The sequence below is a fragment of the Scomber scombrus genome, chromosome 2, assembly GCF_963691925.1.
Source record: "Scomber scombrus chromosome 2, fScoSco1.1, whole genome shotgun sequence".
Lineage (NCBI taxonomy): Eukaryota > Metazoa > Chordata > Actinopteri > Scombriformes > Scombridae > Scomber > Scomber scombrus.
The window spans coordinates 11,110,624-11,136,435 of record NC_084971.1 but is presented as its reverse complement, the minus strand read 5'-3'; the positions used below and the strand labels follow the sequence as shown (position 1 = coordinate 11,136,435).

General features: G+C 40.6%; 3 protein-coding genes across 4 annotated transcripts; 1 reads left to right on the top strand and 2 right to left on the bottom strand.

Moving 5' to 3' along the window:
- Window positions 1–699: 699 nt before the first annotated feature.
- Window positions 700–12,142, top strand: tecrb (trans-2,3-enoyl-CoA reductase b). Of its 2 annotated transcripts, XM_062427485.1 has the most exons (12): window positions 700–761; window positions 4,079–4,129; window positions 8,517–8,568; window positions 8,701–8,745; window positions 8,856–8,959; window positions 9,439–9,554; window positions 10,260–10,365; window positions 10,499–10,571; window positions 10,661–10,704; window positions 10,921–10,978; window positions 11,145–11,233; window positions 11,495–12,142. In XM_062427485.1, exons 1-12 carry the CDS (start codon window positions 747–749, stop codon window positions 11,666–11,668), a joined length of 927 nt encoding a protein of 308 aa, XP_062283469.1. In that variant the 5' UTR covers window positions 700–746; the 3' UTR covers window positions 11,669–12,142. The 2 variants fall into 2 exon arrangements, with proteins under 2 accessions (XP_062283469.1, XP_062283460.1); XM_062427476.1 differs by lacking the exon at window positions 700–761 and having other exon boundaries at window positions 3,788–4,129.
- A 959-nt stretch (window positions 12,143–13,101) lies between these two features.
- ndufb7 (NADH:ubiquinone oxidoreductase subunit B7) lies at window positions 13,102–16,373 on the bottom strand. Its single transcript, XM_062427497.1, has 3 exons — window positions 16,130–16,373; window positions 13,510–13,678; window positions 13,102–13,263 (listed from the first exon to the last, which is right to left on the bottom strand). The coding sequence occupies exons 1-3, from the start codon at window positions 16,239–16,241 to the stop codon at window positions 13,176–13,178; spliced, it is 369 nt and encodes a 122-aa protein (XP_062283481.1). The 5' UTR covers window positions 16,242–16,373; the 3' UTR covers window positions 13,102–13,175.
- A 642-nt stretch (window positions 16,374–17,015) lies between these two features.
- zgc:136908 (Transitional endoplasmic reticulum ATPase) lies at window positions 17,016–25,571 on the bottom strand. The gene is made up of 18 exons (XM_062441076.1): window positions 25,462–25,571; window positions 24,954–25,065; window positions 24,675–24,847; window positions 24,455–24,597; window positions 24,148–24,278; window positions 23,623–23,754; window positions 23,395–23,497; window positions 23,124–23,257; window positions 22,886–23,021; window positions 22,683–22,795; window positions 22,196–22,360; window positions 21,964–22,086; window positions 21,649–21,861; window positions 21,305–21,483; window positions 21,045–21,174; window positions 18,269–18,427; window positions 17,838–17,989; window positions 17,016–17,720 (listed from the first exon to the last, which is right to left on the bottom strand). The coding sequence occupies exons 1-18, from the start codon at window positions 25,569–25,571 to the stop codon at window positions 17,615–17,617; spliced, it is 2,514 nt and encodes an 837-aa protein (XP_062297060.1). The 3' UTR covers window positions 17,016–17,614.
- Between the last annotated feature and the right edge of the window lie 241 nt (window positions 25,572–25,812).

The window sequence follows — 25,812 nt, the reverse complement described above, 5'->3', positions numbered from 1 at the left end:
AATGTATTTCCCCATCAATTTGTGCTTATTATGACATTGGGTTGACTTGCTTTGCTGCTGTACTTGGAATTATTATTGAGTAACTGTGCCAAACAAATACACAGTGTAAAAATCCTCCTGTAGAATCAGAGTTCAATTTGACTTACTAAAGTAAGCTATCAATACAACAAGCAAGAACAGGCTTTACTTTATTGATGCAGCACCATTCATATACAAGCAAAACAGCGTATACAATTGCGCATTTGAACAAGAGAAACTGAATATTTAAAGGTTTAAATAGTGTTTTAAAAGTGCAAATTTGAAAAAAATGGCTAATTGAATATGTAGAAACTTCAAATCGAGCAAGATTAAAGGACAAAAAACTGCCAAGATATAAAATAAATACAATGAAATGAAAAAAGAAAAATAAGACGTTAAGAATGGAAGAGTCACCACACATACAAACAGTTTTCTATACAGCAATAGTCTGTCTTCTGTTGGATGAGTGAGGACAGAGCTGCTATTCAAAGTGCAATAAAGCCTAACTATGAATAAATCCAATTATGCTGGCATACCCAAGACCTCTCAATTTGCTCAAATCTCATTGGCTACATCGCTGACACTACGGGTGTGTTCGCCTGACTTCTGACGGCTCTGATTGGCTGTATGGCGGATGTAGCGGCCGCCTGGTCGCATATTACTCCGCTGATTGGAGGTTGCTCTGTCACTCTTCCGGGATTTTAAGGAAGGGGTTGAAAACTGCCAAGATGAAGCACTACGAGGTAAGTAGTGTCCCTGAAACTCTAAACCGTCAATGGGGCGCCTTACGGAGGCAAAATATTATGGATCTGACCAGTGAGGATTTTTCAGGTGTATCTTTTTAGTATAAACGCCACCAGAACCGTCAAATATAGAGCTTTAAAATGAGCAGGGACTCAAGCATGCTTCAGCGCCTGTCATGAGCTGGTTGCTATCACCGGAGCTTTGTGGCCTCTCATTATTTGAAATTAACGGCTGTATTAGCAGATACTGTGTTTAAATAGTCAACCTTCCTCCGCAGTTAAAAGGAATTGTGTTTGGTATTTGTGCAGTTTTCGATATAAAGTGTAGGTTCCTGTGCAGGATACTGCGCCATCTCTGGCTGGAGTGACTCAAGGCGCTTCTTATCTTGTTATTACCATTACCCAACAATGCAGGTGAACAGTCAAGAGCGCAGTCTCAGCCTTGGTGGATTAAACCAGGGCTGAGGTTGCCTTATTACCTTATATCTGCTTTAAACAACTCAAAGTCAGCCACAACTCAGAAAAAAAGAATATATTGTGACACCCCGTCTTGACTGTGCAGAAAGCCTTGTTTTACTGTTTTTGCACCATTCGTGTAATTAATTGTTTCCTATGGTGCCATTGTAATTGTTTTCTATCCATTGCACAACTACAAACACAGAAAGCTTCTCTACATGTTAAGAAATAGTTTCAGGAGTAGTAAAACCCATCAGACAGGATCTGAAGCAGCTTGACTGAAACCAACCCAACCAGTGGCACCTCCAGTTCCCCTCCATTCTGTAGACAGGTGTAGATGTTGAAACCTAGGTGGGGCAGAAGAAAATTAGGGTGATAAAAGTTCATGAGTTCATGAAAAATAAATACGTTGATACAGTTTCTTTTTTATTTTATAACTGTGTACAACCTTTTATCTTTCAGTGTTTGCACTGGTTTGCACATCGTTTATGTGCACAGGCCAATGTGCCAATCAGGCCACTACAGCGACCTCTGAACTATCTGATTGACTCAACTTTTATCATCAGTTATCGCCTGATCAACATGATCTCCCTTGACCATGTCCTTGGCTGCAGTAGCCTGCACACTTGTGAAATATTACAAAGCTACTGTGGGATAGTACACACATTTTAACTAGTGGACACAGTACTAGACTGAAATATGACTCCTCATATTCAGTGGAGGTCAATTATAGAAGAAAAACTGGTGGGTTGATCACATATTGACAGGTGAGGTGTGGGCTCTAAAGACAGACCACCGCTCCCAGTCACAATCTACTATTCACTATTCTCATTTATAAAAAAATACAGTATGTGACCTCTTATCAGTAAGTACCAGTAAGCAACTTTTAGTGAGTGCAAATGTTTTTGTATATGGTCACTGAAACTGAATGATCAGCCAATATATAAACATTGTTAGACTGTGTGGTGATTAATTTCAGCAACAGTAATATGTGTAATTGACACATAACACAACTGGTGAAAACATTAAGTGAAAATGTATTTTTCATATGGGTCATTTAGACCAGTTTAATCATAGTTTCATTGCATTTACAGCAGGTAGCACCAGAGAGCTGCATCACCTTCAGTGATCTCTGTCTGGCAAAGCATAAGCAAACATTTCAAATCTGTTCGTTGTCTTAACAAGTAGCTGTCGATGATTTCACAAGTTGTCTCTTACCTTGTGACATCATGGGCAGAAGTGTACAGGAAAAGCCAGCAAAACTATGCTTCCACTCACGGGTCAGTGTTTCAATTAAAGCTCATTTCTCCGTGCTTCAGCCCGGAGTGCATTACCAGGACAGACTATCACTGCCAGGCGGAGGCTTTATATAGACAAGATGTGGTGGCAGTGGGTATGCCTGGCACAGAGAAGATGAGAGATGGGCTTGGATCCCCTGAGTCTCAACTGCGGTTTCATGTGTCCTGCCCTTTTTTTAAGTGTAGGCGAGTGTTTGCATTCACTTTAGGAAAAAAACCAAAGGATTAGCAAATTTAGGCCTCTAGGATTAAATCCTGTTCTTTGTTGTTTATTTAAGAGTTTATTTTATAATGATGCTCACCTTTCAACATGTGATGTTGCACAAGTGTGCATACCAAAAACAAAAATCCAACATAAGGACATAAAGATGTGTTTTTTTCACATAACAGACAATATTTCATAAACGTCCGTTGATTTAATATTGAATAGAAAATCAGTCTGGCCTAAACCTCCGTGCTGCCACTTGTGACTATATGTCTTTCATTCATTATGGAAACTGTATCTCTAAATGTTGGTCATTAGAGAGTAGAGGGGTGGGGTCGGGCTTCACCAAGGGGAATGCCCCAACTAAGCCCAGAGAGTCTGGAGTATTAACACCCTGTGGTGGCAGGAAAGGGCGACTCCCTCTGCGTGTGACTGAGCGATCTGGCACTACAAGAGTTTGGTTTCAAGGTACAACACGAACACGCTGTAGTATGGACATGGAGTCATTGAGGACTGAATGACAGTCCTGCAAAATATAATCAACAGAGATCCCATGACATCACTGCGTAGGCGTAGATAGGTGGGGGGTCTGTAGGGAGAGGGCTGCTTATGCAGGAGTTAGCAGTAGATGTTTATATTTAGCTGGCAGGAGGAAGAGAGGTGGTCAAACTTGGAGAGATGGTGCCACTGTTTGTCATAATTCCTCTCCTTCTTTCCACTTAACCTGAGGTTCAGAGGTGTCAGGGGTCATCAGGTGTCCTTTTATTAGGGGTTATATTTCCAAACCAAAACAGCAGCTCTGACATGAAGTTTCCTTTGAGATACACACAGATGATCTACTGCGGACAGTTTGCCAGGGGACTAGTGGGCATTCCTGTGTATACAACTATGCACACACATGTGGCATATGTCTGCGCTCCAGGGGTCGGCTGGCAGTTAAATAAAGCAGTGCGCCAGAAGTGAAGGAATGAAGGAGGGGAGGGAGGGAGGGAGGGAGGGTGAGAGAATGACATAGAGGAGGAAGAGGGAGGGGCAGTGGAGCTGTGGAGGGGGGGGGCAGATTTATTTCCACAGCTGAGTGCTCCCCCTCTCCTCTTCTTTCCAGTTTGGCAAGGATCTGGGACAGACAAGTCAAGAGGTGGAGAGTGACGAGAAAGCTGAGGGGTAGAGTGAGGGGGAGAAGTGAATAAACTGAGTTCAGGAGGAGGACTGTGGACATGGATGCCCTAGCACTAGAGGCCACCGGCGGTAAAAAGACGCTCAATGGGGCGGCGGCGGCATCTCCACCCTTGGTGAGCCAGCCGCCAGTCAAACGCAAACCTGCTAAAAAAACTAAAAAAGCTGTTGTTTTTTTTGAGGTGGAGATACTGGATGCCAAGACCAAGGACAAGCTCTGTTTTCTGGATAAGGTGAGAACTTCTTCTTTTACTTTACTAACCTCATGAGTGTTGTTAATGACTGTAGGTGCATGTTTGATTGTCCTTGTGTCTGAGTGTGTGCGTCTGTATGTTCATTAAATGCAACGTGCAGTTTGGCGGTCATATATTACTGTAAAAAGTCTGTGTGTGTGCAAGTGAGACCTTTTCTAGAGCAGTGGAGCTGCTGTAGTTGTCGTCGTCATTGTCAATCAGCTTTGTGAGTGTAACCATCGACACAACATGAGACACAACACTGCTGGCTTCAGTTACCTGGGTGTGGAGGGAGTTTTTGGCACACGCAGGGGGTCGACAAAATGTCATGATCACCTACTGCAAAACAAGTGTGACAACCCTGGAATAAATCCTGCCTCCATTAAGCTTTACTGGTTCAGTGTTAGTTTTGTGTCAGAGAGATGCACGAGGTACAAGGTACAGTTTACAATAATAAAGCATCACTTCATCCTTGGACTCAAATCTGCATCTGCTAACAGGCAGTGTCCACATCCTGTCTCTTGTGGGAATTCTGTGTCATATGTATATCTGCATAATATGATTTTTTCATAATATCAATAATAATATACATAATGTTCATGTCTGAGCAATTCATGCTTAATATTCATACAACTGAAGGTAGGGTTGCACCTTTCTCCTGGCAATAAAGAAAGTGTACTCAGAAACTTCACTTCCCTGTGTTGAAATGTTTATAGGAAAGTACTTTGTGTCATCACTTCATAAATCTTTTATACTTTATGATCTTCTGTATTGTGCACTTATAGATGCCACTTTGAATTGAGATGTTAATGAAAAGTTTACAGCTTTTTGTTGATCTTATGACAGTTTCTACATAGAAAACATACATAAGTGTCAGAATATACTTTGTGTTTTTGTTTATACATTTGAAAACAATTTAATTTACAATAAACTAGAAATATGTTACTGGTTAACAGGTTAAGTTGAGTAAAAAGGATTTACAGCCATAAGGAAAGTGAAAGAGAAGGTTTTAAGAATGTACTTAAAAATGTACTTTTTCATCATGAGAAGATTTAAAATAATTTGAAGGAGATTTCAGTAATTTGTCTATAATAAGGTGATGAAAATGTCTTGCATAGCTCACAGAAAACATGCACACAGTTCACTACAAACAGAGTAAGTACACAGTAAAAAGATGATAAAAATTGTAATTATAGGTGTACAATACATAGGAAAAAATGTACAGGGTTTGGTGTGCAAGTGTTTTTATTTTAATTAAATTAGGTATTTAATTCTGTGTGGCTTCACAGTGGAAGAAGAGTTTAAAACAGACATCTCTGCAGTTCATGTCAGCACATTTTTGCAGGATATTAAACATTACCGGCAGCAGTATTGATTTTACAGACTATCATTTTAATACAGTCTGCTTGGGCCAGTTTATTTACCGATGGATTAAAGTCAAGACTAAAAGGCTTCAGTCGTATTTATATTGATAGAAGGTCTAAGCATGTTTTATCAGGTATATTTACAGTAATTAGCACTTGGCCTGTACCTTGTTATTGTTGTGTTAGACAGCATTTATCTGTTGGTCCTGTGGGTCAGTGCTGTAGCTTTAGGAGGGTTCAGTATATTGTTGGTGTGAGGCCTGTTGGTGTGTGGCGTTGCATTAGTCAAGTTTACAGTGGTGTTACCCTGACAGACAGACTCGGCTTATCAAAGGCTGCTCTTCAGGACTGAGAAGCATAAGGTGCTATCCTTGTTGGATTATACCATGTTGTCGGATTAGCAGAGTTTCCATGGTGATAGCATCCACAATCTTAACACCTTTTGGTGAGGCAGTCATTACCAATATAGATCTGGATCTGGACAGAGGGCCCTTTGGGGGGGACTGGTTTCCTAAAATGGGTTAATGGAGTTAGAAATAAAACTGCAGTATTACATCATGTCTGGGTCAAGGTTTATAGAAGGGGTTATATAGCCCTAAAATAATATCACAACATTTTAGAGTATTTTTGAGATAATGATATTTTTGATAAAATGACGCAATACTTCGTGCAGGATTTTTTTTTTTCCTCATACTTGACCAGGCACATCTGCTTTAGGTGGTGAAAGTTTGTTGTTTTCTTGCACTTCTTGCGTATTAACGTGGTTTGTTGTTCATCTGATCTTATGTAACCAAATCACTTCCACACTTCTCAGTCACTCCCCTTTTTGGAGCTAACTCCTCCACTGTGGAGCTGGTACCGATGTTACTTTAGCTTTCAGCCATGTTTGTTGTTGCTGTATATTGCCTTTGTCACAATATAAATTAAAAACATTATACAGATATTATCATGAATGATATAATATAGCACACCCCATAAATAGACAATAGACATATAGACAAACCCATAATCAGTACTGAATGAAGCTTGTAGAAGGAGGGGTGGGGGGGTTGGGGTCGGAGGGGGAGGCTACAGGGGTCACAGAGAGTTGGTTTCTTAGTGATGTCATCTGCCGAAAATGGCATGAGGTCTTCAGGACGACATGAACAGAAGCTAAGTCGATTACAGCAGCAGTCTACTACAGCTGGGTCACACAGGCTGTGAGGAAAGTAGAAAAATAGAAAAAACTATTACAAAACGTTAATCTGTCAATCATTTCTAATTTCATGCTGTTCTGTCTTGAGCATTGAAATTCAGAAAATGATTTAGTTTCTATCATTTTCTTGAAATTCCCCTGAAAGGTAACTTTTGGGTATGATATTCTAACCATGGTGCTGAGATAATTTATAGTATAACTGCACTGTTTATATAGAACAATGCTAAACAGTAATTTAATACAGGACTGGCAATTACTAAGCAACTAATAACATGTCTGCTCTGTAATAGCCAAACTCAATGCTCAAATTGCTATGTAATTGAATAGTATACTGACTTAAGTAACTTACCATTTAATGTCTGAGGGATGTGGAAATACAAACATTTGTACCTTGTCATTTGTTCCAGTGTATCTTGTGTAGATGTATGAGCTCCTGTAGGAAGTCACAAAGCAACATATTTATAGAGTTATACACTTTAGTAATCTCTTCTGCTTTTGTCTCCTCTCATATCACAGTCTTGCGCAGACACTGATTTAATTATATAGTGACACATTTCACAAAAGCATCTTAGTTCTCTTCGCCCAGGCCAGCAGGCAAATACTATCCATACCAATCACCACTAAAGTGTTTCGCGAAACTTGTCACTGAAGTTATGAATGTCAGAGGATTGAGAGATTTTTGTTGCAGACATCTGAACTGTTAAAATGATGTCATGTGCAGGTTAGTCTTCATGCTTCTATAAGAAAAGACTAATAGCTTAGTCTTCGTATTAGTTTTAGTCACTGTGCTCCTGTTGTACAGTTGCAGAATAAAGTGATTTTCATGTTTGAACTTCATAATTTGAATTTAGATGGAAAATGTATAATTTCCAAAGGATGGAGGTAAAGATGATATTCGCTCATCTCAAGCATGTTTCAAGTTTATTTTCATAATCTACTAGAATGAATAGAAACAGCTGATTAAAGGCTGGTTAAAATCTGAACAATGGAAACAGGTTGAAAAGTCAAAAATGCTTAACAGGTAAAACTAAAAAAATCATTTTAAAAAGGAGCTGTCAAACCAAAACAAGACTAGCAGGACTGGGCCACAGTAATATGAGTTGTAAAGATTCTGGTGACCCCCTGACTTTTCATAGAGCTCGTTCATCATGTCACAAATTTGAATTTGGCCAATACTTTGATTTATGACCCAACACCTGCTGATCTAATGATATCCACATCAACTTCAGCTTAAGTTTGTCAACAGTGCTAATAAGAAAGTATTAGCATTGCAATACGCTAAACTAAGATGGTGAACATGGTTAGCATCATCACCTACTAAACATCAGCACGTTAGCATTGTCAAATGTGAGCATGTTGTCATGCCGCTGTTAGCATTTTGCTCAAATCTCACAGAGCTGCTAGCTGATTTTCATTTGTGTGCGCTTCGTGTTTGTGCGTTGTTGTTGTGTTTATATTTGTGGTAGTTCGGCCATTTGCTGGCAGCCTGGCACAAGGTCGTGTGTGTGTGTGTGTGTGTGTGTGTGTGTGTGTGTGTGTGTGTGTGTGTGTGTGTGTGTGTGTGTGTGTGTGTGTGTGTGTGTGTGTGTGTGTGTGTGTGTGTGTGTGTGTGTGTGTGTGTGTGTGTGTGTGTGTGTGTGTGTGTGGGCTCTTTGAAACCCTAATACCAGCTGTTAAATAGCCCACGTCCATGGGGTGTGTGGGCACAGCCAGAGCTAAATTTATCACTAATCACCATCATGAATGGAAAACAGGGTTATTATCTGTTCCTTTGTGTGTTTGTGTCTGTACATGTCCCTCTGCTTATTTATCATGGTGTTATTTGTAGGTCGAACCAAATGCCACTATCGGGGAGATCAAGTCTATGTTCCACAGGAGCCGTGAGTGTCATATCTCCTCAGGCGACTAAAGCCTCATAAATCAGATTCAAGATCAAGTAAATCCTCAAGCTGCATGTAGAAACACTAACTTTATATCCTGTCTTAAGATGTCTGTTTATATGACTGTTTCAGATCCTCAGTGGTACCCAGCAAGACAGTCCATTCGCCTCGACGCCAGTAAGTCAACAAAAGTGTGAAGGTTCATCAACGTGATGATTGCTAATCATAATTTAATGTAAATATCAGGGTGTGTGTGTGTTAAGTAAGTGTGTGTGTGTGTATTTCAGAGGGGAAGTCTCTGAAGGACGAGGATGTTCTGCAGAATCTTCCTGTGGGAACCACGGCAACATTCTACTTCAGAGACCTGGGAGCTCAGATCAGCTGGGTCACAGTGAGTACAGTCCAAACACGGGAATAGTCGGACCCAGTCCAGAGTTCAGACAAGCCCACATTTATCAGAGCACGAGTGGGATCAAGCAGAGCTATATTGAGATTTTCCGCTGGGTAAAAAAGGAGTGTGTGCATGTGTGGGGCAAAAGTTTTCCTCTTGACTTGGAGGTTAATTTACTGAAGTTACAGACGCTGGAAATTGGAGCAGAGTGAGAAAGAGAGGAGAGATAGAAGGGAAAGAAAGCAGAGGGAGCATATTTATCTTTTACATAACCCTAACACATCAGCAAGTCATTAAATGAACAGCATGACAACAATAAAGGCTAAAAATGAATACAAGTATGTGCCAAGTGTTGGTTTATCTGAGTTAAACTGGGTCTCCAGGCTGAGGTAGAGGAAAATATAACAAACTTCATTAGCACTAGATAATGTGTAACAGCTCTGACTCATGCTGTCCTGCTTTCTGTGTTTTCTCTTTAGGTCTTCCTGACAGAGTATACCGGTCCTCTGGTCATCTATCTGATGTTCTACTTCAGAGTTCCCTTCATCTATGCATCCAAATATGACTTTACTACCAGTAAACACTGGGTCGTACAGTGAGTGTCTCCAACACAGGCCTTAACAAACTCTATATAGTTATAGATAGATTGTTCTTTTCCTCCAGTGTTTGATCACTGCATGCAAGCGCCTCTGTAAGTTTAAAGTGTCAGAACTTAAAGAAATAGTTTGACATTTTGGGAAATACAGTATGTATTAACTTTATTGCAAATAATTGGATAAAAAGATCAACACCAATCTCATGTCTAAGCCTTAACCAGCAGCAGTTTAGCTTAGCTCAGCACAAAGGTACTACCCCATTTAAAGCTCACTATTTACAGGGTGTGTCTTTTCTTTTTTTTAAATCAGTTAAAAACCTTTGCCTTACAATAATTTGTGGTTTTACGGGTGTTATATGTGAGACTATTTCTTGGCTGGGTGCAGTTACTTCCTGTAGTCTTTTCTAGTGGCCTGACAACCTCACGGCAAAGATACAGAGAATGATATATAGTGAGCCTGGCTAGTTGTTTCCAGTCTTTATTCTAAGTTTAGCTAACCTGCATCTTACTCCCAAACTATTCCTTTAAAACATTATTTTTTCATATCAATGTGGAAATTAGCCTTACAATCCTATCTAGACAGAGCTCTTGGACAAGATGATAAAACAGTCAATTAATGATTTCCTCTCACTGAGAGGATGCCATGTACCTGCAGCCTAATTTTTAAGGAGAATTGGATTTAATACATGTCTCTGCTTTTTCCAGTCTCGCCTGTATGTGTCACTCTTTTCACTACTGTAAGAGGCTGCTGGAGACCCTGTTTGTCCATCGCTTCTCTCATGGAACCATGCCGTTACGCAACATCTTTAAGGTGAGATACATCTGTGCTTACATTAATATCTGCAAAAATGCCACGTGGATTACATTACTGATTTAAAAAGTGTATCTCTACCACCACATCGAAGTCTTGAAGACAATGTTTCCTGTCACATTTTGTGTTTCAGAACTGTACCTACTACTGGGGTTTTGCAGCATGGATGGCCTACTACATCAACCACCCGCTGTATACTCCCCCCAGTGAGTATGCATTCACCTACACCTACATGTTGGTCATTGTAACTCCTTTTTCATCTGTACTTAATTGTGTTAATTGCGTCTTGTTGCAGTCTACGGGGAGCAACAGATCAAACTGGCCCTCATCATCTTCTTGGTAATATTCATCACATTGTCCTTTGATTTATAGAGCTTTGATTTTATTTGACTGATGAATATAAACAAAGGTGTCATTAACATCACTTCAATGGTATTTTTGCCCACTAGTTTCTATCTTTGACATCCTCAGAAGTGTACAAGTTTTTTTTTTGTTAGATACAGGACATGACATTTTTTTGCTACCAGTGTCAATGATCAGTTTCCTCTTTCTTAGTTCTGTCAGATCGGCAACTTTTCCATCCACATTGCTCTCCGCAACCTCCGTCCACCAGGTAAACACGCCAGTCACATCTTTACTGTCTGCCTCTCAAACACTGTATGGTTATGGCAACAGCTGAAACAACTAGTTGATTAATGGATCAAGAGAAAAGTAATTGCTAACTACTTAGATCTTTTTTTTTCTTTGACACTCTGTCCTCTTCTTCTCTCTTCATCCAGGCTCCAAGACCAGAAAGATCCCCTATCCAACCAAGAACCCCTTCACCTGGATTTTCCTGTTGGTCTCCTGCCCCAACTACACCTATGAGGTAACATGTTTTATTTAGCATGTGGTAGCTGAAGAGTCTTACTGGACACACAGTGGTGATTTGTCAAATTTAGCATAAAGCATACATAACATTGTTGCACAGCTGGAGGTTTTAACCACATAGTCTTCCTGTTTATATTGCCCCGTATAATTTTTTTTTCTTAATTGACAAAACACCAAAGTTTTTGTTAGTGTTAGACCTGCACTCCTGCCCTCTAGTGGTGTCAGTCTGTATGTAACATCCCTCCTCCTCCTCTTGTAGCTGGGCTCCTGGTTCGCCTTCACACTGATGACCCAGTGTCTGCCGGTGGCCTTCTTCACCTTGGTGGGGTTCATCCAGATGACCGTGTGGGCCAAGGGAAAGCACCGCAGCTACCTGAAGGAGTTCCGCGACTACCCTCCTCTCCGCTCACCCATTGTACCCTTCATCCTGTAAAGGACCACATGGTCGCTCCCTCGCCCATTCATCTCCACCCCAAAAGTGAAAAGGGTCCCCTCCTTTTGTTAACTTCCTCCTAAATCTTCACTGGATCCACATTTGTTAGACTGACTTAAAGAATCTAACCAATTTTTCCTTCCCCCTTCTCGATCCCTGTCATGTTGAGTGAAAATGTAAAACTATACTTGCTAATTTTTTTATTGCCCCCTATCAGACTTCACCTTCAAACTACCCAGTGTGTACTAAATGATTAACTGTACATAAATAGAGTAAGTTGGAAGATGTCCAACGACTCTTATGACATCTGATACTGTTGTTTTGGGGCTGAATCTGCATCTGGTGATATTCAGCAAATCTTGAATTGTTCCATTTTGATATTAATTAATCTAAATTTGAAGTCATGACTGCATTTAATTTTGTTGATGTCTGATGAAGTGTAATTTATTAAAAAAAAGGGTAAATCAAATGTCATTGTTTTGCCCAGTCATTTGCAGTATTACAGGTGTATTAATAATGACTTACATCTGTGTCTTCAAATGTGATATTCTGTCTACATACTGTGTTGGGAAAACCAAGTATTAAGTTAAAAGACAAAGTTTTGGTCCAAGTCATGATTTTTGAATAATAGTTAAATCCTTTTCAGAGAAGTTTGCACTTCATCATGAATTCGCAAAACAGTTAATTACATTAATTATTTAATTTTTTACACATTCAGTCGGGGTTGAAGGGTGTCAGCTCACATCTAAGTTTGGTTCCAGTGGCATAATGTGTTCAAGTTACATGTCAAACAGTCTACACCAAAAAAATGTGACTCGCACATCCCACACTTTAAAACAGGCGCTGTACCAAAGAAACAATGTACAGAAGAAAAGTCTGTACACTGTAGCTCTCTTTTTCATGCAGCTTTATTCACACGTGAGTGCTGTTTTTGAGCTACATGCACTTGAGAGGCTATACCTCTCAAGCGCATGTAGCTGTATAACATTGAGTTGCCACTGTGTATGAAATGCGCTATATAAATAAAACTGCCTTGCCTTGCCTATACCTGCAAGAGTTTGGCAACCACATATAGGAAAATGGTCAAAACAATACTCAGACTCATCTAAATATTGCATGTGTAAAAAAAAATGGTGGAGAATAAAGAATATTTAGTAGAAATGGCCAAATATTCAAAATGGTCTGTAATTTATTTTAGTTCAAAGTTTAGCTGATTTAGGAAGACGTTTGGTAGATGTAAGCAAATGGCCACAAGGTGGTGCTGACTAACAAAGACTAATTACTTTGTCCCTGGACCATGGACTCCTGCAGATATCAAATTCAAAAACAAATCACAGTTTCACTTAGGTCGACCAAAGATCACATAAATGTTTCTGACCATGTTTTCAGCCAGAGAAAAAAATGTGTGTTTAGACATTAAACAGATTCTGGTGTTGTAGAGCTTAAACAAGATTGTTTAATGAGAACAGCAGCAGGTATATACAGAGAAGAAATCAGGATGTACTGCTTATGCAGCTTCAGCCTGGGCCTCAATCCTCTTCTTCCTCAGCTGAAGCCTCCTCTCCCTCTCATACTCCTTCATACGCATCACATAGCTGGAGACAGAAACACAGTGAGTACACAGTTAAGGTGGACAGGAGATTGATGATCTTGAATGTATTTAAGCGCCATTAGAAGTTGAACTTGTAACGTGGCAGAAAGCTCCGACTTCAGGCATTCAAATAAAGAGAATGGTTTTATATACATATACAGTCAACCGACTAAGTTAACAATATATAGAAAAGTCAAGCTTATATATAAACCAACCTTTCACATATCGCAACCCTTTGTGAAATACTTACTCCTGGTGCTCGCATAAGTCCCAGTCGTGTCTCTCGTGCTTGCAGGCCAGGAAGTTGGGCCAGTTGTCCCGCTTGCACTTCATGAGTTTCAGGAGGTTATGAGCACAGTAGTCCCTCTGCTCCAAAGGCAGCTGGGCCAAGTTCATCTGGTCCTGAGTCGCTACCATCTCTGCCGAAGGGATTAAACAAGTTCAGACATCTTTAAATGTTCAAATATGTTCTGATAATACACGTGAGTCCGCGCTGTGACTTGGATTTGGTGTCTGTTATACAAATCCTGTCAAGATTCATAAAATAAATAAATGTAAACATAAAATAAATAATATTATTGCACAATTATTCACTTATCTGGATGATTTCATGGTAGTTTTCAGTGTAGTGATGTCCTTTGCCTCCAGGATGGAGGTCCTGTATAGTCTTCATAGCATTCAATATTCTAGATATTACAACTCAATATCAAACAGTTTTTTTCCTGACAGTGTCTTTTAGAGGGGCTCTCCTTACCAACTCACATCAAACTAAACCAAATTGATTCGACAAGGTGACATATGTTAAAAGTGTGTTCCACTGACAATGTCTTTATTACTCTGTGGTTAATTATGCTTAAGATGTGCGTCAAAATCAGTTTTATTTCCATTTACAGTTGAAGGAGTTTCTACCTTATCTAATGTCTTTGGAGCAGCTCCAAGATTTGTCTCAAAACATCACAATCACCCTTTGACAAGCACATCTTGATTAAATTAAACATCAAAGAAATAACATGACATGTATTTATATGTATTCTACCCTTGCATTAATCTGTATATGCACATAAAAAACACTACCAAAATACCTGCAACATATAAATTAAGCTCAATATTCACTATTTTCTAGCAAGGTGAGAGTTAGTGGACAACTGCGCCGTGGACAACTGCGCTGTGGCCCCAAACGAGACTGTATGAGCTCCAGATCTGCACGGGCCATGAAGGCCTCAGATTCACTGTGTATCACATAATTTCTGCTAAGATTCATAACTTTCCATGAATCTGCATGTGCACATAAAAAAAATACCAAAACACACCTTGAAGTTCAACATGATAATCAGTCCTCATCCTGATCAACCAGACACCTTTGGTAATGATGGGTTTTATAGCTACATACGTGTAGCATTTGTTATTTATTAAATACAAAGATATTGTAGGAGTTTTGTTTAGTGTGTCAAACATGCTTCAAAAGTTGTGGAAACCCAGAACAACAAGTGTTGAAATACAAACTGAAATATACATTTCAGAATCATCTTTTTTGGCCAAGTGTGTTTACACTGGAGTTGCAACACTACAGTCAAGTATCAGTGACAGTGAGTCGATCTAGTATCAGGCACCATTAATTTAATAAATGAAAATTCAGTACATTTATATCTATGTATTTATTTGTTGTTGATGTTTCCTTACACATAAAAGAATGATCCAAGTCCAAGCAATACAGCGTATTTTATCATTACTGGTATCGGCCGATGCCCAGAGTGTCAGGACTGAAAAAGTTGGATTGGTGCATCCATAGTTTACACTAATGCAGAATCTGACACAAGGAGTGAAAAGAAGTGATGGGTGCAACCAGTGATGTGATGAAATTTGAAAAGTAAATTTGCACATTTTGTATTTTAAACGAATACACACACACACACGTACATATATATATATATATATATATATATATATATATATATATATATATATATATACATTTACATATATATAAAATATACACACATATATAATGGGTATTATAGTGTTTCAAGGTTATTACACAATGCCTCAGTTAACGGTTAGGTGTGAAAGCAAGGAGAAGAAACTGTTTTTATGTGTGGTCTCGAATTTCAAATGCCTGAAATAATTGAGTGCCAGCTAAAAACGTAGTTTACATTAAAAAAAATTTACAATTAGCTTGACACTTGTTAACATCATGAATAACTTGCTGTGGGGATACTTTCTCCCCCGTCACCCTGCCCAAGACTATGAAGGTTACAGTAACAACATATTTAGGGTCTATCCAACTTATGAACAATGAGAATGTCCATACATACATGTCCTTTATGTTATCTCTATTTCATTATGATTCCTGATTGTTTTCTGTTATTGTCTTAATATCACACATGTTGGAAGTCACTGGTCCTCAAAGCGGGGTCTGGGGACCCCAAGGGGCCCTTGAGGGAATTCCACGGGGTCCCAGCAGATAGGGGAATAATGAATTTTCCCTATTAATTAAGTAACACAATGATTTAAGAATATTTTGGGTATGGGTTTCATACACCTCCTATAATAAGACATCTAAAAGCAAAACCCTTATCAGATTGGGGGTCTGTAGTCTAATTTGTGTCAGTTAAGGGTCATTGACGTAAGAGACGCTTTCTATAAATAAAATGATGGAAAATGATAATTAAAATAAATAATGACCCAGTAACAACATTAGGTGACAGTCAGCCGACAGTGTGCGTCACTTGACGCAGCTTTACGGCACGCCTGTAAGTCACTCTATAAGGAATAAATATGAGCTTGTAGTTAAGATACGATTGATTAAAGTTAAAAGTTGAATATTACAGCAGGCTGACTGTACCCAGCCTGCAGCCTGCAAACACACTCACCTCTCTCTTTCCTCTCCGGGAAGCCGAACTGCGGGTCGAACTCATATTTTCTGGACGGGTCCGGCTCGGTGTCGGTCTCTGTAATGTACCGTCTGGCCAGGTGAGCTCCCATGGTTCACACACTGTCAACTAAACTATATTAATATGCTCTGTTCGCTTTGTATCCGTGATAATCCAATGTTTCTAGGACTGTTCAGCTCTATGCCATTCGGTCACCTTCCCCCCGTCTCCACTTCCGTTTCTCCCCGGGAAAAGTAAACAGCCGAGCGGTGCGTCAGAAACACCGTCCCCACAGCCACGGAACAAAGGTTCCGCTTTCAACTTAAAAATCATTATCATGACAAAATGACTGATTCAGTTGGTAATATTTAAAAGTTGTAACTTATTTCTTCTCAAAACATTATTAGTTATGTATTTTAAGTCATCTGAAAAACATAATTATTTTAGAAAAGTTACAGTTAATTTATACATTGTGTAAATCGAAAATACTTACTTTTCCTTAATGCAAATTGCAGCTTTTGTCCTGAAGAGTCCAAATTAGGACCTATGATAAACATGAATTGAATAAATAGTACCATCTATTAAAACTGCATGGACATAATTGGGTGCTTTTGACTCTCCAATACATTTTTAAAAAGCTCTAATTAAAACAGAAACAGAAACAATGGTATGAAGTCATTAGTAACACGCTGATTCACAATGTGATAAGAAGCTAGTATGACTGAATAAAGCACCTGTTAGATATTACTAAAAGTATACCTATAGGGTCCACGGGAACATAATGTTAATGGTGTAAACTACACAAACATTACAGTTTAGTTTCAAATTCACTATTCTCTAACAAGGCATGAGATCGTAGATAAGATAAGACAAGATAAGACAAGATAAGATAAGACTTTATTGTCCTAGAGCAAACAATTCAACATTACTACACATGATTCAACATTACTAAATCTCATAAATAACATGACAAAAATATATTAAGAGCTCCAGACCCCCAGAGATCCTGAAGGCCTCGGATTCATTGTGTTGTTTTTTTAATGTCTACTTTCTTTTCAAATTCTCAGGTAAAATCTTTTTTTGATGCTTTGAGGGCCTGAACGCTCATTTTAGATTTAATTTAACTGTGAAATGATACTTCAAGCCTAAAACTGAGGCTTTGTACATTACTAGGTACCATTTAGCACTATTTGTGTGAATTGAACCTTTTAGATACTAAACAGAAACCCTTTACTAGCTGTACTCTAAACCTGTATTCTTAAGTGATACATGTGAAAAAACAACACAGTCAGTATTCCAAGTTAAACCTCAGCAGAGTGATCATAAAGCCATACAAATATATTTATTACATTTTAAATTCACACATACACACAACTTACATTGTTTTCAAAGTGCAGACAGAATACAGTGTGTACAATCCTAGTGCTTTGATGTTATTATGGTTGACACTTTTTTTAAATTGCTCCATTAAATTATGAGTTTTTTTCACTGATAAAGGTCATCCTCGCCTTCCTCTCTGTACAAGCCTGGCCTCCCTGACCCAGAACCTGATCCTTGACTCCCAGACTGTGAACTAGTAGCTGAGGGGAACCTAAGTGGAACAAAAAAAATCAAGGTCAACTTAATAGCAAAAGGAAAAAAAAGATCATAAAAAATCACGAGAAGGTTTTCTGTAGTCAAACATTTTGTACTGCGTGTGTTTGTGTACCTGAAGTTCCCAAAACCTCGGCTCTGTTGCAGAGTTTGAGCAAACATCTCATATTTACGGATGTCATTGTCACTAACAGAGCGACGAGCAAATCGCATTGCCTCTTCAAAGTGGTCCTTCCTGATCTCTGGGACTGGATCGAAGTCCTCATCCTGCAGACCAGGAAAAACATTTTGACTACATATGGAAACAAAATATATTGTACACTGTATACATGCATGTGTGTGTGTTCCCAGTCCAAAGGCTGAAAGTTACACGAACACACAGCCGCCCTTTAGGGAACTTTTTATCTTCCACATTCTCATTCTGCACCGAGCACACAAAGCCTGGTACTGCTTTGAGGTGTGGAGCATGTATGTGTGTGTGTGTGTGTTGTTTAAAAAATGTCAACGTGGGACATGTAAGCAAGGATGCTGTGCAGAGAGTCTGACCATGGGGATGCCCGGTCTGCTCTGCCTCTGACGTTCAGCTTTGATCTCGGCCTCGATGGCCTCACGGATGGCCAGCTTACAAGCCCGCTGGCAGATCTCTGTCAGGTCGGCTCCAGAGAAACCCTCAGTGATACCAGACAGGTATTCAAGGTCCACGTCCTACAGGAAGGAAAGACACAAAGAAAAAGAGGTGGGAAAACCAAGGTGTTGAATCTTTAGGTTTACATGATACGGTGATATTTGTTTATGTGTCTACTCACAGTTAAAAAAAATAGTGCAACCCGAAGTATAAAGTGAGAAATTATTAACCTAAGTACTGTTATGTATCGTTTTCAGGGAACCAGGGTTATCCTGGTCACTAAACGTTCTACAGTACTGACTGTAAAAGGTAATGACACTTTTTAAAGTAATATTTCATGTTTTACGCACTACATTTATCTGCAGAATGTAATTACAACAGTTTTTAGAGGATAAAGTTTCATCAAAACATATAAGTTCATAAGATATTATGAGTGTCGGAGTTTAAAGGTACACTATGCAGGATTTGTCAGTTGATGTTTGTAAACACACTGCATTTAAAGTTGGCCCCTCCTCCTGAGTGAGAGAGAGAGAGAGAGTGCAGTGTTGGCTGAGCAAGCTAGAGAGTGATTGAAGAGAGTGAGCAGCGCTGGCAAAAATAAATCTGTTAATCAGATGAATAAAACATTATTTTCTAATTGTTTCATGGCGGTTACATCCTAAATCAAAAATAAAGAACCCCTCTGTCAGTGGCGGCCGGTCAATGCGGGGCGCTGGGGCGCCGCCCCCATCAAATATCTGGCCAAAATCTACTTAAACATATTAAACATAAATGAATTAGAAAATGCTAAATAATTATGAAATAAATAGTATTTGTTAGCAAGATGGTCCTGTTAGCCTCTAAGCACCTGTCATCATTCATTATAAATCGATTCCAAATGGTATTTTATTCATTTCTATATGTACTTCCTGTATGTGGGGCGCCGGACTAATGGAAGTCAATGCAAGCCCTCAAACTTTTGACAAGCTTATGACCTGAGGCTACTCTCTCATTGGCCTACGTCACGTTTCCCACGGGGTGCAGCTCAGTGCGCCCCGGACACGCCCATTTTTATTGGCAGCGAATTGTTGTTGTTTCATGTTTTTTAATCTACTGTGATTGGACAGTTCCGGCTGTCATTCACGCCCTCCCGTCAGCTGCTGTCACCCAAACTCCTGCTGACGGTAGGTTCAGGAGATGACGTTAAAGTTGAGCCGCGGAAATTAAAGAAGATTATTTTGTAATTTCTCTACAAAAACCTAATTTCACAAGACTTTAACTAGAAGAGAGAAAGAGGATAAAGCAGCAGCAGGTGATGGAGGAGCTGAGAGTATCTCCTGCTGCTGTTATGATAAACGGAGCTGGCTAGCTGGATGCATTGCTGAGCATTGCTGAGCTCTTTCTGCAGCTGTTTCACCACATCTGGCCACATGTAGACCTCTGCTATGCCAAGCTCCAGAAGAGGAACATAGATTCAGTCAGTGGCTGCATCCAGCAGCTCCAACAGGACATATAAAAGATCAGGTAGTAGCTGCCTTCCTGTTATTAATATTGTAAAGTGTTAAAAATACTTTATAAAACACATAACTATGAAGTGTAAAAAACTAAAATGCATAAATGCAGGATAAGAAATGATGGAAGTAATTTTGACTATTACAGTTGATTTGGGGTACATTTCATTATTAAAATAAGTTAAATAAATTATGCCTAATCACAGCAGTGTATAGTGCTTAATGCGCCATCTATTGTCATGTTTAGGTATTGCAACAACTAACAGATTACAGTGAAATCAGGACTGAAGACACAATAACTAAAATATAGGTGGTGTCTCTTTTTAAGCATATTACCTTATTGGTAACTCTGCTTTAACTGCTGGTATCTTTAAGTGATGTGAGTGAAATGGGCATTTTATCATGTCTGGTTATAATTTTTTATTCCTCTCTCTGTGGGTCAGAGATACCATACTGGGACAAACCAGGGGACATTATAGTGTGTTGTGTTGTTTTTAGATTAGTTTTTCTTTCTTATTTATATTTTTTTGCTGCGGTATGAAGTGGTGCTACGGCTTATTTGACACTAACCCTAGGACCACCAACCATCAAACTGCGCCCCCCCAAACATTTTTGTTACTAGCCGCCACTGCCCTCTGCACAACCCTGCTGGAAGGTGACAGATTAATGGATTTTTTATGTGAATGCAGAGCTTTATCCTGTCCACTGTGGTCTCTCTGCTCTGTGTGTGTGTATATAGCTCAGCCCTGTACTCAGACAAGCAAACACACAGACCTGCAGCTCTTTATACATCCATAACACAGAGACAGAGAGCAGAGCAGAGCAGAGGAAAGAGACAATGACTGTAATATAACCTGGTTGCTACAATTGGCCACCTTGCGTGCTGTTATTGGCTGAGGGTAACACTTCCATTGTCCAAGGGTAGACGCCCAGACACGACTCAAACATGGTAACATAATAAGAAAATACAGGCAGTGAGCACAGTTTCTGTAGCTTCCTAAACCGCCACACTCTTCTAGTGGGTCATAAATGATGATTTGTATGAGCCCATACATGTTTTGTTTTTTTCGGAAAATCCTGCATAGTGTACCTTTAACAATACAGTTCCATCAACTACAAGGAATATTCTTCACAATTAATACTTTTAATACATAAATGAAGAGATGAGAGATTAGCAGGAAAATGGGTCTTTGTGAGTATCACTAACTCGGGCAATAGGGGACTTGCGGAGGTTGGCGCGTAGGATGGCGCTGCGAGAGCGTTTGTCTGGGAGCGGGATGTAGATGAGCTGATCTAAACGGCCCGGCCTCAGGATGGCTGCGTCTATGATGTCTGGTCTGGTGTGATGAGAATAGGGAAGAAAGTGGGATGAAGAGGAAGAGAAATGAAGATTTAAAATTTGCCAACTCGTCAAGCTACAGTAATGACACAGAGTACAGACAGAAATCATCATCCCTAAATCTGCACCTGTTCGTGGCGCCTATGATGAAAACATTCTTTTTGTCGGACATGCCATCCATCTCTGTGAGTATCTGGTTGATGACTCTGTCAGCTGCGCCACCTGCATCCCCGCCACCGCCCCCTCTGGATTTGGCAATGGAGTCCAACTCGTCGAAAAACAAGATGCAGGGGGCTGCTTGCCTGGCCTGAGGCAGAGGGAAAAGGTCAGGAGGTCAAAAACGATGCAGTCTTAAACATAAGAGCGACAGGTGTTACTGAATATATCTGATCTGCATAGATAAGACTACAGATTCCAGTTAACTATGTACACACTCTTGTTTTAGGTTATATTTTCTTTGCTCTGTTCCCACCTTATCAAAGACGTCTCTGACATTGGCCTCTGATTCTCCAAACCACATGGTGAGCATCTCAGGTCCTTTGATGGAGACAAAGTTAGCCTGGCACTCATTGGCAATGGCCTTAGCCAGAAGGGTTTTCCCACAGCCTGGGGGACCATAGAACAACACTCCCCGAGATGGGGTCATCCCAAACTTTAGGAACTTGTCCGGATACTCAACTGGGTACTGAGAGGAGCAAGATGGAGATTAATGTAATGTTGATGGGGCTGGTGTTTGTAGATATGTGCGGCATTTGGTGGTGTGAGTGTTTGTATGTGTTTCTCCCACCTGAACCAGTTCTTGAAGTTCTCTCTTGACATCGTCCAGTCCTCCGATGTCTTCCCAGTTGACATGAGGTACCTCTGCAACAGTTTCTCTCAAAGCTGATGGGTTGCTCTGACTCAGAGCCCACTGAGGGAGAAGAAATGTTCATGTCAAGCTTTTAGTTGTTGTGTAGTTACAAATGACAGTTCTGGAGGAACTACAGTATGTACGTGTGTATATGTGTGTGTTTGTATACCTCGAAGTCGTCCATGGTGACAGCTAGTGAGTTGAGCAGGTCGGCATCGATGGTATCGTCCTCCAGGTCTATGAGTGTCATCTTCTTGCGGATGGCTTGCAGAGCAGCTTCTGAGCACAGAGCAGCCAGGTCGGCGCCCACATGGCCGTGAGTCTCTGTGCCGATCTATTGAATAAATTAAACATTAACATAATTGGTGATTGACTACTGATTGATCAGCTAATCATTGCAGCTCCAAAAGATTGGAATAGATGCCAGCAGAATGTGATGTGTTTGCAGAGTGTAACACTGCAACCAATGGTCTGACAGCACATCCTCAGACATGAAAAGGTGGAACTATGTCAGTTCTGGTTTGCTTAAAAAATTAGATTAACTTCTGCAACTACTTCAAAGTATCCAGTAATCCTTTCAGTTTGAAAGAATTTCCTTTGAAGTTAAACATATATGTTTTTATGTTTGTTTTGACTGGATTGCTTCACTTTCTCACCCTCTCCAAATCGACATCATCAGCCAGTTTCATGTTTTTGGTGTGGATCTGCAGGATCTCCAGTCTGCCAGTTGAATCTGGGATTCCAATGTCGATCTCACGGTCAAATCTGCCTGAAAAGAGACATCACTGTATTTGTCAGCGTATAATGTATGTGTGTGTGTGTGTGCGCGTGCATTGTGTGTGCATGTATGTGTCCTAACCAAAGCGTCTCAGAGCAGTATCCACACTATTAGGTCGGTTTGTTGCTGCCATGACAACCACATGAGCTCTTTGCTTCAGGCCATCCATCAGGGTCAGGAGCTGGGACACTATACGCCTCTCCACTTCTCCATGGGTCTACACAAACACACACACACACATACATACACACACACACACAAACATGTTACGATGTGACGCATCAGAAAGAAGATTTCTAACTTGTTCCACATTGCTTACCTTCTCTCTCTTGGGGGCGATGGCATCCAGCTCATCAATAAAGATGATGGCTGGAGCGTTTTTCTCTGCTTCCTCAAAGGCCTTTCTCAGGTTGCTCTCTGACTCTCCAGCCAGCTTACTCATGATCTCAGGACCTTGTCACAAAATAACATATTTTAAACACATTGTCTCGCACACAGAGACATAAATAGAAAAGAAAAACATTTCCACTATGCACGAGCAGTTGATGATGGTCTCACTGTGACACTGTGTGAGCAGAAGAAAGCCTCACCATTGATGAGGAAGAAGAAGGCGCCGGTTTCATTGGCTACGGCTCGCGCAACCAGGGTCTTCCCTGTGCCTGCAGGGCCGTACAGCAGGATACCTCTGGGGGGCTGAGGAAGAGGAGGGACGAACACACTGAGTCATGAAAAGAGAAATGTCTTAATGTTAGAATGGAAGGATGCAGATGGGTTCATAGTTTGTGTGTGTCTGCTGTCTCTGTGTGTGTGTATGATACCTTAACTCCTATCGTCTTAAAAAGGCCGGGGTGTCTGAGAGGAAGCTCCACCATCTCTTTAATCTGGGCAAGCTGCTTTCGACAACCTCCGATGTCGTCATAGCCAATGTCATTAAGACTCTCCTCCTCATCCTGTCACAGGGCAATACACAAGATTCAGATCTGGTTAAGTTAATTCTCAGTCATGAACATACTCAGTGTTCCTGTTCTTGATCATTTTAATTTACTAGAGTGGCCTGCATAGTCCCATCTCAACCCTACTGAGTAGAAATGAGGATGTTTGCAGCATGAATGTGCCTTTTACAAAAAAAAAAAAAAAACAGCATAAATTGCACGATGTCCTCAAGTCTGCATCACAGTTGCAGATATAGTCTAATGTTCACTATGTAGTACTTTAAAGGTACTAGACAAAGAGTAGTATACCATCTTGAAATAGCTAGAGTTTTGAGTGTGGTGTTGCTGTGCACAAATGGCCAATAATACAACCACACACACAACCCAGAGGCATAAAAATCTCTCACAGACCTCTCTTTTGATTGGCTCTCCCTCACAGTACATGACGGTGTCAGGGGCAACGATACAGTAAGGGCTCGGGTCTGTCTCCACCACCTTGAACTCCACAGCCCGCATGCTCCCCCTCACCAGGAAGACGTCCCCTGTCAATACAGATAACAAGTTACAGCACACACAGAGGAGCATCCAAATGTGTTCAGGATGCTGTTACAGTGATTATATGATTCAACATGCTGTTAAATAACAAACATGCTGACCAGAAATAGGTTGTTTTAACTGTGTTCCTGCAGTACAATCTGTGTCAGAGGTGTTGTGGTACCTTGATGTACGGGGCGGTAAGCCTCCAGAAAGTATGGCTTGAGGAAAACCTCAAAGAGGTTCCCTGTCAGGCCCTCAATGGTGTCATCTATGGGGAGGATATGGATCCTCTTTCCATACTTGATATCAGGGCAGGCATGAATACTGTAATAACATCAATAGATTACTCCTGATCTTTCATGTAATATCCTTAAACTTCACTTCACATGTGTAAGCTCTACCTGATGACGTCACCAAGGCGGACACGCAGGTTATTGCGGGTCACACGGTTCATGCGGATCCGTTCATCTCCGCAGGTGGCATCAGTCAGGACGATGCACACTGTCTGGCGGCGCTTCCGACCCCTCAACACCACTGTGTCCCCCCGGAAGAGCTGCAGCTCCTCTGTCTTGTTCTGGTGGAAAAACAAGAGTCTTGAGATCAAATACATTCAAGACTGTGATGTATTTACACCTGAAACAAACACACAAACACACACACACACACACACACACACACACCTGTGATAGGCTGACAATGCTGCTGTCTTCATTGATAGCTTCGTCCACAATGAGTCTGTTTGGTCTGTGTTTCTGCTTCAGGATGGCAGTCGAGAAATCTTCTCCCTTTGGGCTTCCAAACAAGAGGCACATTATGACACACTGACATGCAGGATCTGCACTGGTGGCTCTAATTTCCTCATGTGACGCTGAGCTGTATTTAGACTCTCTGGCTTTGCACGTAGCAACTACATCACAGAGTGTCTCTAAATATGTAGAAATATCTTAACCTGTTCTATTAGTTTGAATTAAACAATTTCTTGCCACAAAAATGACACACACACACACTGTACACATGCAGCTGTTTCACTCACTCCACTCCTGCTGAGCGTGGCATAACTGCTCTCCTTTGTCTTGTCAGATTTCTTCCTGAGACTTTCACACTCTGCCTCTCTCTGTCGTCTGCAGTTGTTTACTGTCGTATTCGGGAGCTGATCTTGTCCAGTCTGCTTTCTGCCCTGATTGGTACCAAAGGTTTGAGGTTCTGACTGATCTGATCTGCCCCAGTGTGGTTTTGGTCTTCTTGCAGCCCAGAAGTTCCAAGCAGAGTCTCAGTTTTTTCTCTTTACTCTGTTGCATTGAACCACCATGTTTGTGGCTGCTGCAGCCTGTCTGTTTATCAGTGGAGGTATAAATATGCCCATCTGCTTCCCAGTCTTATTTGTAACACACACATGCACATGCACACACACACACACACACACATACACACGCACACAGATATCCTGAGCACTTACCTTGGAGAGAGTCCCAGGACAGTTATAGCGTGATATTCCCTCCTCCCCCTGCTTCTAACCAGCAAAAGAAAGCACAAGAGCCT